This window comes from Topomyia yanbarensis, chromosome 3 (genome assembly GCF_030247195.1).
Source record: "Topomyia yanbarensis strain Yona2022 chromosome 3, ASM3024719v1, whole genome shotgun sequence".
Classification (NCBI taxonomy): domain Eukaryota; kingdom Metazoa; phylum Arthropoda; class Insecta; order Diptera; family Culicidae; genus Topomyia; species Topomyia yanbarensis.
In genome coordinates, this window is record NC_080672.1 from 260,190,961 (window position 1) to 260,208,037 (window position 17,077).

General features: G+C 42.5%; 1 protein-coding gene across 5 annotated transcripts in view; it reads right to left on the reverse strand.

The window, feature by feature from the left end:
• Positions 1 to 16,179, reverse strand: part of LOC131691677 (folliculin-interacting protein 2) — a 46,175-nt gene extending 29,996 nt beyond the window's left edge. The window contains exons 1-3 of one of the 5 annotated variants that reach the window (XM_058978253.1): positions 15,966 to 16,179; positions 15,344 to 15,424; positions 9,836 to 10,301 (exon numbers count right to left, since the gene is read on the reverse strand). In XM_058978253.1, coding sequence (XP_058834236.1) covers positions 9,836 to 9,912 — 77 coding nt within the window. In that variant the 5' untranslated portion in view covers positions 9,913 to 10,301; positions 15,344 to 15,424; positions 15,966 to 16,179. The remainder of the gene's footprint in view (positions 1 to 9,835; positions 10,302 to 15,343; positions 15,425 to 15,965) is intronic. The other 4 variants (XM_058978254.1, XM_058978252.1, XM_058978251.1 and 1 more) reach the window with 4 other exon arrangements.
• Positions 16,180 to 17,077: the final 898 nt, after the last annotated feature.

Sequence of the window (17,077 nt, forward strand, 5' to 3'; positions counted from 1 at the left end):
TGAGTGTTAGTATGAATATAGTTTAGGATATAGTAATTAAAGGAATCATAATATGCCGCATAAAGAAAAAGATGCAAAGAGAGTGATTAGATGTGTATAAATTGACCGATACCATTTTGATATATATGAGAAATGGAAAAGCAAACTAATAGAAGTAAAACAAAAACAGATTAATGAGGTAGAAGAGAAGAACACATGTAACATGAAAAAAAAAACGCAAAACATAGAAAAATCCTGTCGCTCTCCTCCATGCACCACTATCGAGGCATAATGCAATAACCATCTTAAAGAAATTGTCTGTCAGAGGTTCCTTAGTACTGATGCATGCAATATGCTTGATGAAGTTTGCAATACCATCAAACCCTTTAAACGAGGCGAGACAGTTTGGCCACACAGCCATTTATTGTAGCAATAAGGCCCAACGGAGAAAATCATGAGATCGATTGTCGCTGAAATGCTTAAAAATTTCCCTACTGTGGGGAAAGCTTACACGAGCTCTCCACATGCCCCGCGTACAAACAGCACAAAAAGAAGCCTTATGTTAAGGGAGATAACATATTCCTCTTTCAGTGAAGCTGCATTAGCATATATTTTCAATGACTTGAATAACTTTTTGCCAAAAAAAATATTGTCTGGACATATTTATCGTTACTGCATTTTATAAACACGATCCAAATTTAGCCCCTTTTATTTTTATTTCTCGCCTTTAAAAGTCTCCTATACTGCCGATTAAAGCATAAGAGTCCCATATTGAAAAACAGCAAACCGACAAATACGCTGTTCAAGGTTTTTATTTTCATTGAACCTTATGGATGCAACAGCCATGTTTGGGTATTTTTTATATTTTCTAAACAAACCTGGTAGTATTATTTGTGCATTGTGAATCAAAGATGATTTAAAATACAATCCAACAGATAACTCATTTTTATCGAAAAACCTAATGGGACTCTTATGCTTTAATGGGGAGTATACTGTCTTTGATGTTCATGGTGACTTCCTTGTGGAACACAGAGCTAATGGTAATTGTTTCAAAGATAGTATCTCCTATTATTACAGTCGAGATGATAGGTTGTTACTATTTTTAAGCACATAAAAACGGTTTTTTTTCCAGATGTTTAGAATTCTTTTCTGATGATCAAGAGCTACTTAATATAGTTCTCATGGAGTAAGCACGCTTCTAGAACCATAGCACTGGAGAACACATTGTATGCTATATTTAAAATCGATAGGCTGACAAAGAGTTAATTGCTGGCGATACAGTATCATGCAAAATAGATTTCACATGAAGCAAATTGTTTGTCAAGCTGGTTACCCTAAATCTCAAAGGCGGATGCTAAAATATTCGCGATCGGTAAAGATGCGGGATTTCGATGCTGACGTCTTGTATAGAATACAACAACAAAAACTTCTTTGCAAGTTTCTATATAGATATGAATGTAGGTGAAGGCATATGGAATCAGTATAACTCAACTTACGGGTGTGTTTGTAAAAATATATTTGTTGACTAATCAAGGAAACCGAAAACATCGCCAGCTAGCAGTATATTGATTGTGAGCATGCTATGCTCAACTAAGAATGAGGTGTGCTGTTGGATCGCGTAGGGGTAGTTTGTGCATTAATTAGTGAGTGGTTCACTTAAGCCGGACATTTCCTAAAGCAGAACATTATGTCATATTTATAGCAGCGGTACTGCTGTTATCAATTCTTCGGATTGAAAGCTAGAAAAAAACATGTATGGTTTTTAGTGCTTCGAATTCTCCTCGTCAGTATCTAACATCAACAAAATGCTAGTTCACAATTTTCTTGCAGATAGGCAACACGATCTTGACAGCATTAAATATTTTGAACGGTTCTGGAGATGTTGGAAAAGGTCTATATAACGATGAAGCTAACATCAGTATCAAAATTTTGGATTTTTCTTTTATATTATTAACGAGCATTATAAGGATCCATGATCAGATTGGCTGTTACGGTATGTCCCGCTGACCCCTTCCAACTCCACGGTGGACCACCTGTCGGTGGACAATTTTGATGTAGTGAGGACCATTTGAAATGGAAGGATAGGAAAAGGGAAGAAGGACCGTTTGAAATGGAAGGATAGAAAAAGGAAAAAAAAGGATCGTTTGAAATGGTAGGATAGAAAAACATAGACGTCACGTAGAGATGAGAGAAAGGTATAAGAAAAAAGAATAGATAGAAATTGTTGGAAGTTTAAGTAAATAGAACGTTGAATTCGTGAAGATATAAGCAAACATTTATTTCCGTAAGTAGATCCTATGGCAGCACGAATTTACATGAGTACAATTTCTGAATTAAAACCTAAACAGGTGCCGGAAGGCCAAGAAACGCACTCAACCGTTCGAATTGTGCACGATTGAGGTTAGGTGATACGTGACTTGCGTATTGCCCTGTAATCTAGCCGTAATTGTTGGGAATTAACGAGATACAATAATTGACCGATGTAAGTAAGCTTGAATATTACTCTAAGCATAATATTAATAAATTACATCAGCTTTTAGCTGATACCGTTTGGAATACATTCCTTAGGGTGTTGCTGAAAAGCCTCTTATTTAATCCACCCAACAATCTAAAAGATCGTCCAAGATAACCACGAAGCAATGCCGAATTGTACAGGAAGTGCCCCCACCGTGGAAACACACTGTAACCAGTGTAATGAACCTGACACGGATCGGATGGTAAGCTGTTGTCACTGCGATTCGTGGTGGCATTTTACCTGTGTGGGTGTGAACGACAGCATTGATGCGACAGACCGACCGTTTACATGCCCAAACTGTCAGAGACCGTCGGCACAGATTCCGGTGATTGATGCACCCGGAAGCAAGGCTAACAGCAAAGCAGGAACGAGCACTTCAACCTGTAGTGCTGGAGCAATAAGGGCTCGCCTACAGCTCGAGAGACTTGAGGCCCAGAAGGCTTTGGCGATGAAGCGTATAGAGTTGGAGCGCCGGGAGCACGAGCGGAAGATGGAGCAAGAGAAGCAGAAAAAGGAAGCAGAGTTTGAGCGGAGGCAATTGCAGCTAGAGCAGGCGGTAATGAACGAGTCATTCCGTTTGAGAGAGGTGATTGACCTAGGTGGGGAAGGCGATGAAGACAACCGGAGTGTCGCCTCAGTGCAGAGTTCCTTCAGCAAGGTACAGCAGTGGAAGGTCGCCCATTCGACGTTGGTTGTCCCGACGGAGAAGGCTCCAGCTATTGGTACGAGTAACGCGACGACAGCAACTGGAATACAAGCTAGGCAGGACGGCATGCAGCAACCAACTAGCATTAACGAGGGTATTCTAGAAGCAGCGTTGGCAGGTATTTCGTTAGGGCAGTCAGGGTTGGAGCCAACGTTAGGGGGTATTATCGGTCGAGCCGAAAGCACAACAGCGCCAATAGTTGGTAGCGGTCAGGCTAACATTTTCTCGGTTACCTCCGCGCTCGCCGGGCCTAGCAAAGGCATCGCAAATGTAATCCCCAAGCAGCATGCTTTCCAAAACTATCCCTTTCCTCTCACCCAGCCTCCTCCAGCAGGCAATTCGTTTGTCATTCCGCGAGTTGGTAATCCGAATTTTGCAATCGCCGCGCAATCGACCGCAGTGAATAGAGATAGTGCAGGCCCAATTAGAGGTCCAGTGACAGTGGAAGAATTACTGGGAGGAGAGTATTCCCAGTCGTACGCCGGCCATCCGTTACCGTCTGTGATCCCCACTGAGCAAAGGTTTTCGAGAAGGCAGACGGTGCCACCAGGAATCCAATTGGGACCGCAGGAGCAACCACGGTTTGCGGAGTTCCAGGCTGGTGCGCAGCAACCTCCGTTGCATGACGAGCAGGCGTATTGGGGACCGACACCACGACAATTGGCGGCAAGACACGTGATGAACAAGGAGTTGCCAATCTTTTCTGGTAATCCGGAGGACTGGCCGCTATTCATTAGCTCGTACGTTAACTCTACTCAGACGTGTGGGTTTTCGAACGAGGAAAATTTGGCGAGGTTGCAACGGTGTTTGAAGGGGCACGCACTTGAATCGGTGCGGAGTCGACTGTTGCTACCGGCGAGCGTCCCAAATGTTTTAGCTACGCTGGAGACACTTTATGGTAGACCGGAATTGTTGATCCATGCGTTGTTGCAGAGGATCCGAGGGGTACCTGCGCCAAAACAGGAAAGACTAGATACGCTAATCGGTTTCGGTATGGCGGTGCAGAATTTTTGTGATCATCTGGAAGCCGGGAGGCATGAAGCGCATCTCAACAATCCGATGCTACTGTTCGAGTTGGTAGAGAAGCTTCCAGCACATATGAAACTGGACTGGTCGCTATACAAGCAGCGCTGCGGGGAAGTGAACCTGCGTTCTTTCTCGCAGTATATGCAGACGCTCGTGCGAGCGGCATCCGACGTGACCGTGAACTATGATCCTAGGCCGCAACCTGTACAGCAGCCGCGAATAGGAAAGGACAAAAACTTCTGCGGAACTCACTCAATGGAGGATTCTTCTTTGATGGCGACGAACAAAGAAGCATCTGGCGTTACGATGCGCCCATCAAGCCCAGCGTGTTTCATTTGCAAAAACTCGGGGCATCGGGTAAAAGACTGCTCAGAGTTCGACAAGAAAACGGTCGATGAACGCTGGGAGACAATACAGAAACTCGGCTTGTGTCGGCTATGTCTTGGAGCACACGGAAGGCGCCCCTGCAAGAATCGCAAGCAATGCGATATCGACGGATGTCAACGGCGTCACCACCCTTTGCTGCACTCCAAACGGGACACAAATGAAGCCCAGCAGGCCAGGGAAAACGGAAAGACGCCAGGAAATGGCTGTAAGAAGTTTGGGAACGACGGAAATTCGGCGAAGAATGGGTCCAGGCAAGAATCGAGTGAAGCTAAGACAAGTAGTTCCAAAGCTGTCACCAACCATCATTCCGCTGGGAAGACTACGCTTTTTCGTATTATTCCAGTGACTTTGTATGGGAACAATCGATCTGTGTCCGTGTATGCTTTCTTGGACGACGGCTCGGAGAGAACGCTGATTGACGAAGAGTTGGTAAAGGACCTTGGGGTTGTAGGAGATCCGCAACCATTGTGCTTGCAGTGGACGGCGAACGTGAAGAGGTCAGAAGCTAATTCTCAACGGGTCGCATTGGAAATAGCAGGACGGTCAGGGGCATCCAAACATTCTTTGTCGGACGTGCGCACCGTAAGCAAGCTGGACTTACCACGACAATCCTTGCGGTACGCGGAACTCGCAGAAACCTTTCCGTACCTAAAGGGCCTACCGATCGATGATTACGATCAAGCGGTACCGCGCATCCTCATCGGAAACGACAACGCTCACGTTACATCGACACTCAAGCTACGAGATGGCCGACCGGGAGAGCCGATAGCAGCAAAATCACGTTTGGGATGGACGGTTTACGGATCCAACCAGGACAAGTCAGGGGATATCGTTCATAGTTTCCACATATGCGAGTGCCAGGAGGCCGAGCAGACCCTACATGAGCTCGTGGAGAAGTTTTTCTCAGTCGAGAGTCTGGGTATAATGGAAGTCGCCCATCCTGAGTCCGCGGAAACTCAACGAGCAAATCGGATCCTGATGGAAACTACTAAGCGGGTCGGACAGCGATTCGAAACTGGGCTTCTCTGGAAGTACGATAGCTTCGAGTTCCCGGACAGCTACCAGATGGCGGTTCGACGACTGCAGTGTTTGGAAAGGCGTATGCAGAGGGATTTACTCATCGGCGAAAGTGTGAGGAGACAGCTTTCTGAGTATCAAGCGAAAGGGTACATACACAAAGCGACCCGGAAGGAGCTCGATGATTCAGATCCACGGCGTACGTGGTACTTACCTTTAGGAGTGGTCATCAATCCCAAGAAGCCGTCCAAGGTTCGTATCTTCTGCGATGCAGCGGCCAAAGTGGATGGAGTCGCACTCAACACGATGCTGTTGAAAGGGCCGGATCTGCTAAATACGTTGCTCAATGTTCTATACGGTTTCCGGGAGAAACGGGTCGCTCTGTGCGCGGATCTGAAGGAGATGTTTCACCAGATTTGGATTCGACGAGAAGATCGACATGCGCAACGACTGCTTTGGCGAGATGATCCTACACAAGCCCCCGATGTGTATTTGATGGACGTCGCAACGTTTGGTGCAACGTGTTCACCGTGTTCGGCACAATTCGTGAAGAATTTGAACGCTAAGGAGCATTCAAGACAGTATCCAGTTGCAGCCGACGCAATTATCCGGAAGCACTACGTGGATGACTACTTGGACAGCGCTGACGACGTTGACGAAGCGGTGAAGCTGGCACATGAAGTCAAACTGGTCCACTCTCTCGGCGGATTTCATCTGCGGAACTGGCTTTCAAATTCCACCGAGGTTCTCGCACGGGTCGGGGAGAGAGACCCAGTCACAGAAAAGTGTCTCCAGCTGGACAAGAACAGTTCAACCGAACGCGTGCTCGGGATGTACTGGAAGCCGGTCGACGATGTCTTCACGTTTACAACGACGCTAGCGGTGGGTGCGGAGCATCCAACTAAGCGCCAGGCACTGCGAGTAGTGATGAGCCCATTCGATCCGGCAGGATTGTTGTGTTTTTTCCTCATACACGGCAAGGTACTAATCCAGGAGCTGTGGAGGGCGAAGACGACATGGGATCAACTAATTCCGGAGGAGTTACTTGGAAAGTGGATGCGGTGGACGAGTTTGTTCAAACATCTGGACCCGATTAGCATTCCGCGTTGCTACTTTCCGCAACGTTCGGTGAAAGATATCTTGTCGCTGCAACTGCATATCTACGTGGATGCTAGCGAAGAAGCTTATGCGTGTGTCGCTTACTTTCGGGCGGTATTTCCGGATGGGATTTCTGTTGCGTTAGTCGGTGGGAAATCCAAGGTGGCTCCACTGAAGGCACACTCCATCCCACGGTTGGAGTTGATGGCAGCGGTAATCGGAGTTCGCTTGATGAAGACCATCCTCACTGGGCACTCGCTCGTAGTCGAGAAGACAGTGTTATGGTGTGACTCTAAGACGGTGCTGGCTTGGATAAATTCAGATCATCGAAGATATCGCCAGTTCGTAGCTTGCCGAGTAGGTGAGATTTTGTCCAAGTCGGAGGCGAAGCAATGGCGTTGGATATCATCGAGAAAGAACGTCGCCGACGATGCGACAAAGTGGGGAAAAGGGCCGTGTTTGTCCTCAGGCGGCCGTTGGTTCCGTGGTGACAACGATTTATATTTGCCAGAAGATCAATGGACCATAGATGCAGATTCAGTCGGCGCGACGACCGATGAAGAGCTGAGGTCGTGTTTGGTGCACAAGGAGGTTATCGTACCGCCACAACTTGTGAGGTGGGAGCGATTCTCGAAACTGACGCATTTGTATCGATCGGTAGCACATGTTCATCGCTACGTACAAAATCTACGGCGAACGGTAAAACGAGAGACTCGACTGGACGGACCACTCACTCAAGAGGAATTAGCAACAGCCGAAACCACAATCTTTCGTTGGGTGCAGTGTGAGCAGTATCCGGACGAGGTGGCGACTTTGTCAGTAATGCGGGACAAGCAGCCAAAACAACAGGCGCGGCTGGAGAAAACCAGCAAAATATACAAACTGTCTCCGTACTTGGACGAAGCAGGTGTTATTCGTTCTGATGGAAGGATATCTGCTGCGACCGTCGCCGCGTTTGACACTAAGTTTCCAGTAATATTGCCGAAAGCCCATCCAGTGACTAGACTGCTGGTTGAATGGTACCACCAACGATTTCTTCACGCCAATGGCGAGACTGTCGTGAACGAAGTGAGACAGCGTTTCCACATATCGCAGCTGCGCCCGTTCGTGCGTAAGGTGGCTAAAGAGTGCACCTTGTGTAAAGTCAAGAAGCCAAGTCTGGCGACACCCCGAATGGCTCCACTCCCGGCGGCCAGGTTGCAGGCGTACGTACGTCCATTTTCCTACGTAGGCGTCGACTATTTCGGGCCGATCGGCGTGCGGGTGAACCGAAGTATTGCAAAACGATGGGTAGCTCTGTTCACGTGTATGACCACACGAGCAATCCATCTCGAAGTCGCTCACACACTTTCAACGGAATCTTGCAAGATGGCGATCAGGCGTTTCATCGGACGCAGAGGAGCACCTGTGGAGATCCGCAGCGACAGGGGCACACATTTCGTGGGATCGAGCAACGAACTTAAGCAGGAGATGGGCAAAATCGAGCGCCAGCTTGCCGAAACGTTCACCAACGCGAACACGAAATGGGTGTTTAACCCACCTGGATCACCTCACATGGGTGGCACCTGGGAGCGTCTAGTGCGGTCGGTGAAAACCGCTCTTGCTGCAATGGAGTCTTCTCGAACGCCGAACGAAGAAACGCTGGCAACGTTGCTAGTGGAAACTGAGAGTGTGGTCAATTCGAGACCGCTAACATATATTCCTCTGGAGACGGCGCAACAGGAGGCTCTAACACCGAACCACTTTCTTCTAATGAGCTCGAGCGGCGTAACGCAGACTTCGAAGACGCTTACGGATCCAAGACAAGCCTGCAGGAACGACTGGAATCTATGCCGTACAATGGTAGATCAGTTTTGGCGCCGGTGGGTGCGGGAATATCTTCCTACCATCGCACGTCGTACCAAGTGGTTTGAGGAGACGAAACCGATCGATGTAGGAGATTTGGTGATCATCGTGAAGGAGAAGATACGCAACGGATGGATTCGAGGACGTGTAGCCAAGGTCGTGGTAGGCCGAGATGGGCGAGTTCGCGATGCCGTGGTGCAGACTCCCGACGGAATGGTGCATCGACCTGTAGCAAAGCTGGCGCGGATCGACATAGAAAAGGTGGGGCTTCAGCCGGGAACAGCAGAAGGTAAAGCTGAACCGGAGATATCTAACCAGCCTTACGGGTCGGGGAGTGTTACGGTATGTCCCGCTGACCCCTTCCAACTCCACGGTGGACCACCTGTCGGTGGACAATTTTGATGTAGTGAGGACCATTTGAAATGGAAGGATAGGAAAAGGGAAGAAGGACCGTTTGAAATGGAAGGATAGAAAAAGGAAAAAAAAGGATCGTTTGAAATGGTAGGATAGAAAAACATAGACGTCACGTAGAGATGAGAGAAAGGTATAAGAAAAAAGAATAGATAGAAATTGTTGGAAGTTTAAGTAAATAGAACGTTGAATTCGTGAAGATATAAGCAAACATTTATTTCCGTAAGTAGATCCTATGGCAGCACGAATTTACATGAGTACAATTTCTGAATTAAAACCTAAACAGGTGCCGGAAGGCCAAGAAACGCACTCAACCGTTCGAATTGTGCACGATTGAGGTTAGGTGATACGTGACTTGCGTATTGCCCTGTAATCTAGCCGTAATTGTTGGGAATTAACGAGATACAATAATTGACCGATGTAAGTAAGCTTGAATATTACTCTAAGCATAATATTAATAAATTACATCAGCTTTTAGCTGATACCGTTTGGAATACATTCCTTAGGGTGTTGCTGAAAAGCCTCTTATTTAATCCACCCAACATTGGCTATTATAATTATTTTTGGGAGATCCGAAAAATGACTAAAAATTCAAGGTATTAACTGTAAAGCCGACACTGATGATTTCGTGTGATTTTCCTGCATAATACAGAAAAAATATCACAGAAACTATACGGATGCTATAGCAAGGATCTCGAGTAATTAATTGTGCGGTACTTCAACGATTTCTCGGAATGATGTGTCATCTTGAAAAGTGCCATAGCTACGAAATGGTGATCGACGACGTGGTAGAACATATTGTAAACAAACACACTTTAGGCGAGATGAACAAATACTGAATATTCACTTACCCTGAGGTAGATTTCTGTGTTGATGAACTAGCACTGCGCTTCTTAGTAGTTGAAAACAGCTTATTGAATAATGCCATTATATTTATAGTCAACTGATTTCCTATCCTCTCTTCTTGTTTGTCTTGTTACTGTGTCGAACAAACGACATGCTTCACTTGTTTCCTACGTATAACACATCCCTCGGACTATCAACCCGACGGTGATGATGATGATGCACTCTTCCTCTTCTTCGGGTATTCACACCGCGTAAGTTGTATGCGATCACTGTCGCACCATCCGATAGTTACACACTTGAGCAAACACTTTCCCTGTCATTACACAACTGTTTGCTGATATTGCTGGTTTGGTATAGGCATTTGTTCACCCAATTTAAACCGTTGTTGATACTTTTTGATTCACTTTAATAGCTTGCCTTTCAGATATATTGAATTTCTTCACTTTATCACTGTCTCTCATGTAGCAGCGGCTGCAATTAGGTATCAATCAGTTGTTGTATACTTCTCCAAACAAACACCGTGATAGTGCGTGCAGAAAACCGCACGCCAAAGATAGTACGGAAGGAACTCTGTGGCAATGACTTTGACTGTTCGATTCAAGAGCTAATGAGGTGCTGCGGCTAAGCCGAGTGAAAAGGTTCTGGCATACTGAATCACTTGCGCGAAAACGAAGTCGTTTTTTTAACTGAATTTCACGCCGCCGCGGTTTCTCATCACCGTGAAAAGGAGAGAACCGCGCCGACACAGTGGAACAGGGTGAATAGCGCAAGCGCGTTTGTCACATTTAGGCTACCAAGGAACGCACAGTGTTGTTATATCTATAGTAAATTATTAGGACTATACGATATCAACATGCCTCACTCGTGGACTTACTCAAAAGCAATTCAGTGATTGATTACCACTGGGAACCTCACCGACAAGCATTAACGTAACAATGCTTTATCAGTAGGTGGGTTCTTTAGTCACGTGCCTTATCGTAGGCCATCGGATAAGGTTCAACGAGGAAACGCAATTCGGAAATTGAAGTAGCGCCAAGGAATTATCTGATGACGATTGATCAATCTTTCTGTTCGTTTACTCGAAGTTTTGAGTGCACATATTGTAGAGGGTGTTTTTACTATATTCAATACCGCAGAACATTTCTGAAGATAAGATATTTTACGGAGAATTTTAGTATAAAGATAAATTTCATTTCAATCAGACGATGATGAAATTCGACCATCTTGGACCCGAATAGAAAAATATCCATATTAAGTTTGCAAAAGGGCGAATAAGATTTGTAAACAAATTTTTATTTTGATGGTTTCTCTTAATTTACTATAATTTTAAAGCAGAAAACAATTGAAATTACTTCTACGAAGGGTAAAAATTTACATTAACGCATATTTTTCATGAAATTACACTCTGCAGCAAACTAATGAGCGAAACAAGTTTGTTTACAAAAAACACGTTCGCCCTTTTGACGAATAATATTGATATGTTATATATCTTTGGGGGCGTGTGAGATTTTACATGCAACACTTTGTATATTATTCAAGAACCGTCATTTGTACAGTAAAAACTTTCTGGAAATGAGTTACAAAACAATTGATTCTGTTTTGAAAAACCTGTTCCAATCCTTCTAGTTGCGCGATTGTGCGTTTCTCATTTATCCAAACTATGATTCATTAGCTGGTTATGTTCAATATAATTGTGGGAATGTCTATTGCATTCTTATTACACTTAGCACGTACGGCTACAGTCGACGCACAGTGATCGGAAACGCCAAAAAACGTGAACACAATTCACTAGAATATATTCACAGGGTTTCTTTGGAGGAATTGTTCGTAAGATTATTCCTCACAAAATTAAAATTACGCATGGCTTACTATGATCGAATTGAAAACAGTTTTTAATAAACCGACGAGGTAGAAAGTTGGTGTCTTCGACAAAGATTTAGAAATGCTCGTAATAAAGAATTTTGTTAAATAACTTGAACTTGTAGGACAAAAGGTTATCGATTTATAAAGCGTTTTCCGCGGCAAACTCCAATTTATTTATTTTTAATATTGCATTTTCTATTGTAACTTTTCTTGCAAATGATGTTTCAGACAAAAGTGGAAGCATTAAAACCACGTAATATTGTTGAAGACTGTATGTAAAAACACTCATTCGTTTCAAAGTTATTGAAGATTTGTACATTTTTTACACAAACTTCAACTACGTAAGCGAAAGAAAGGCGCAAACCAAAATACGCGAGCAAACACTTTTTTAAAGTCCAGACTATGCATAAAAAATGTAAGAAGGTTTGGTCCGTGGCACTTCAGCTCACTTTTGAAGTAAAATACTTCTAATGTTTCAATATGGGGTCCCTTTTCAAAAATTTCTGCTGAGATATTTTCCCAGTGTTCAAATGCGAATAACTTCCGTTGTACTGATCGAAATCGCTATATTATTGCACTATCTGATCGGAAATATGTGCACGTATATTATAGTTATTTCCGTAAAATGTACGTCTATTATAGATAACAAAAATAATGTATTTTGTAAAGGTGGTAATTGTCTGCTCTGATTAGTCCGTACAATTGAACCAAGCAGCGAGCGTTGCTAGGACTGCCTCTTTGTTAACCAATGAACTTCGCCAGATATAAAAACGGCACATAAGAGAAAATTATTCAGTTTGCTTTCTGACTTCGTAATAACTGTATACAATGATCAGCACACATCGCAGAAAAAGCAGAACGCTCTTTTTTCAAAGTTCAATAAACGGATCGCAAGTGTGCGCGTGGGAAGGGGTGCGGGAGACGACCCACTCTCTTGCTCTTTAAACTGTGCGTGGCGGGCTCAAATAAATTCATCATTACTTTGGCTAATTTTCTTTTGGCAAGCGGTAGTGCGATTGACGATGACGATATTAACAGCATTGGTTGTGTTGTATGAAGGATATGATGTTGGCTTATTGGATACTGATATAATTGACAGTTATGTGTCCAACAAAAAAAAACACCTTTAACAGGCCAACGAGGGTACCTGGGTACCCACAAATTGAAATACTCATAACTATGGCTTCCTTTAACAGATTTGGACACTTTTAGATGTTTTGGATTCAGGATTTCGTCCACTATTTGATCCTGCGAAATAGAACCGGATGAATGGATTTGGTCTTTGGTAATCCGGATTTTCCGGAGTAATGTTCCAGTACCAGGGTATGATTTGTAAATTTTAATAATGTCCTAGCGATATGAGTATCAAAACTCTTCAAATTGTCTCGGAAGTCTGTTTTTGATTGTTACGGGATCCTATGGAAATTTAAAATATGGAATTGGAATGGAATGGCCACTCACGGCCCCATGGGAACCTGCTCCGGAATGTCCGTTCCGGGGTCAAATCACCAAATTGTTCAAAACCACGCAATACAGCCTACTGATATAATTCCAAGAATTTTGATACCCATATTGCTAGTATTCTATTGAAGTTCGTAAATAGTACCCCAGCACTGGAACCTGCTTCCGGAAACCCGGATTCTCGGGAACCGAATGAAGTAACCCGACTTATTTTTACCAAGTCCAAAAGTGGATGAGTTCCTGAATCCAAAACACCCAAAAGTATCGAAATCGGTTGGATATTACCTTAGTTATTGGCATTTTAGTTTTGTGGGTACCCGGGTACCCACGTCGGCCTGTTATGTAGTAAAAAAATCAGGAGCACCTCCTCACTCCAACCCCTAACTATATCAACAATATTATTAACCCAAAAGCTTAACTTAGTGTAGTTCTAAGATGTCACAAAGTTTCAATTTCCAGCTATGGATAAAACATGGGAATTTCATTAATTGAAACCTAAAAAGGTACCCGGGTACCGCGTCGGACACATAACGGTTAATATGTTTCTGCCGTTAATTTGATACTCGGGGCAAACTGGGACAACTTTTTATATATCATCTATGCATATGCTGCTATAAACACAGTTTAATTGTATAACTGCTGCATGTATGACGGGATTTGTACATCCACATTAAGGTTTATTTTATGTTCAGCTATATGATTCAACTAGTGAAATGCTCCATAAAAATAATGTCCTGGCACTATATTCGTTGTTGGTTATTATCATACGTGGCAATTGCAGGGTTATTGCGAAAACTCCTCGCTAAGAAACCTGCTTGGTGAAGGTTTGAACATATTATGTATAGGGCATTCACGTTAACTCTCTAATGCTGACATTTCACGCGCAAATGCCCTCCTGCTGGCTCTTAACTGTAGAGTAAGTACAATTTATAGTAAGTCCAAAAACTATTTGTTATCCGATTTGTCCCTTAATTTACTTTATTTGTACATTCTTATTATTATTATTATTATTATTATTATTATTGTTTTCAATCTTATTCTAGTAATTAGCGTCAAAATGACATAAACATATCGACAAATGTCTCGCGACACTAAAAGTAATCGCTTTTCATTATATTGTATTATTTTCGGAGTGCCGTGTTTCGCTGGAATGAAGGAACAAGGTATAATAAATTCACCTGTTGTTTGATTCAATTAAACATATGCAGTACTCCCGACTGTCCGGAACTGAAGTTGCTTTTGTACAAACTGAGCATTTTAATATTATTTCAATAAACGATAAATCTATCATGAAATTTTGGCAGCCAGTTTCCCAGAGTAATAAACAGATGATAACACTACTGAAAGTTAAAATAAAATCGTGGAACAAAAAGCGCTCTATGGGACTCAAGAGTACCACTACAAATATGATACTGGGTATACAGACTATAATTTGACGTAATGAAAAGAAGTTCGCTTTACACTTTCGATCCAAAGTATTATTTTCTATTTTTAATTGTGAAGAAATACGTTTCGTTGACTTGGAGAATAAATTGCCAAATAACTAAAGAGACAGTTGGTCCGACAGTAGATATATCCTTCATCTGATATACAGTCCTGTACTGACAGATTTTCGTAACCAATAAAACAATAAATTACAAATAAATTACAAATTACAAGTACAATTCTCACAGGTTTATCTTAATGGTACAAAAACAAGTTATTAATTGTTACGTAGCCGATACCGATACGCAGTCATATGATTCAAATTTCAACGTGCCTGGAGAGAGAGAGAGAGAGAGAGAGAGAGAGAGAGAGAGAGAGAGAGAGAGAGAGAGAGAGAGAGAGAGAGAGAGAGAGAGAGAGAGAGAGTCACCAGAGTGCTGAGACAATGTTCATTAAGGTACGAGCAAGCAACGGGAGTGTTTTATATTATTTACTTATGAATATAGTCGAGCTGTCTTTGTCGCGTTGGTTTAACCCTAGTAATCGCGAAGGATGCTGAAGTTTTTCCGATATCGTTTATTGAACAAAACTTCGTTGCATAATTTAATTACCTCGCGCCCTTTTTCATTATACTCACAAATGAAAAATTTTGTAAGCCAGATTGGTAAATTCTAAATCCAATTCCTCGAGGAAAAACTTCTGAATTCGTGTGAACCGTAACCGCATGTGAAGTAAAGCAAATCCCTGGTACTTCTATTGTTTACCTTTACTTCGCAGCTGATTTGTAGTATACAGGACAATTGCAAGGCTACTGCTACGATCTTACTGACTATTAAGAACTGTTCCTGTTTGGGGCACAAACATACGAGTGAGCTTAATAAACGAGCACCTTATCCTTTAAACCACTAGACCAGAGCCCTAACATTATGATACTTATAATGCTGAAGACGTATCATTCGAAGCAATCTTATCCGCACCAAGGTTCAATAAACTAAAATTACTAGCTACATTGGTACACATTTCTCTTTACAGCACATAAAAAAGGTAATCTGTTAGTTCAAACTGTACGTCAGGTCAAGGAAGCTTTGGTTCAAGTGTACTTTACGATATAGACTTCTTAAAGCTTTAAAAAAATTCCTTGAAAACAGTCTTCTGGAATCAAAGGGTTATATTGCCGTACAGTGAACCACGGCTCGCTTCAATGTATGAAAAATTGATTGTTATGGAGATATACTGTTTGGTGTGCGTTTTGGGTGTGAAAATGCAAAAGCCTTTTGTCTAATAGATAATAAAACTAAGGATTGCCTATCACAGGTGAAATATTTTTGAGAAACGCCGCAGTAATATTTCAGTTTCTATATGCAGTTTCCAGAACTCCATAGTCACCTTCGTGTTACTTTCACATTGCTATCATCCAGAATATTCACATTACCACTAGCACTTCACAATTCTTGGATATAGCTTTCATATGTTACACACATATTTATTTGATTTTCGAGGCAAATAGTTATTTTACACGTAGGAATCTACACAAAAATTCACAACAAAATCAACGCGCGTAGTATTTACAACCCAAGCTGCAAACAGTGAACACCCAACAATGAATGATGCTTCACTAACATGACAGATTGACAGCTCAAGCTAAAATCAACGCCCTTCAGAAATAAACGAAGCATTTCCTGTCATTTACATTTCAGTTTCGGGTGTTCTCCGTGTTGAGCATTCCTCTCACCCAGTCAAAAAGGCGGACGAACATGGTCAGGCGATTAAACACTAACTTTGATGTTTGACTCAACTCGCCTGTGATCTAATTGCCCCTAGGAATAAATTCAATTTGCGGATGCGATTTAAAGGCAATTTTAATACTTAGACACATTTTCTGGCTGCTGAAATGGACTTGGTTGTTTTTCGCGTTTTTCTAACATGGCGGTTCATGTTTGGCTTAAGTTTAAAATTGTTTTTTAAACAATTCGCGTGTTCTCGCTTGCATTTTGTTTGTCTAGTGAACTTCATTTAGCCAACGAATGCGGAAAATTGTGGAGTCCTATGTAAGTATAGTAGAACAAGATCCCTGACCTAAAGTCTTAATAAACGTCAGATTCTGGTAAGTTTTGGTGTGCATTACCAATTGCACCATTGATTCTTCCTAAAGTTTTGTGATGATTACCTAGCATGCTGACAAGTTTATGTGAGTCGACAATGAATCCGAAAATAAGAATTACACGCAGAAAAAAAAAATAAACAAATTTTGGTTTTCATTAACAATTTTCCTGTTTGATATAGTGACTAACAAGATTCAGGTTTGATTCAATCAACACTATTGCTTGAAATTACCAACAAACTCATTTGTTGGCTTTTCAATAGTTTCGACTAATATTTCAACAAAATCATGATAAGTTTAACCAAACAAAATTTCTATTTGATTTAACTGAACAAACAAGTTTGAAGAAACAAAAAAATCTTTAGTATTAACCCAAGGAGAGAACAACTTAAATCTC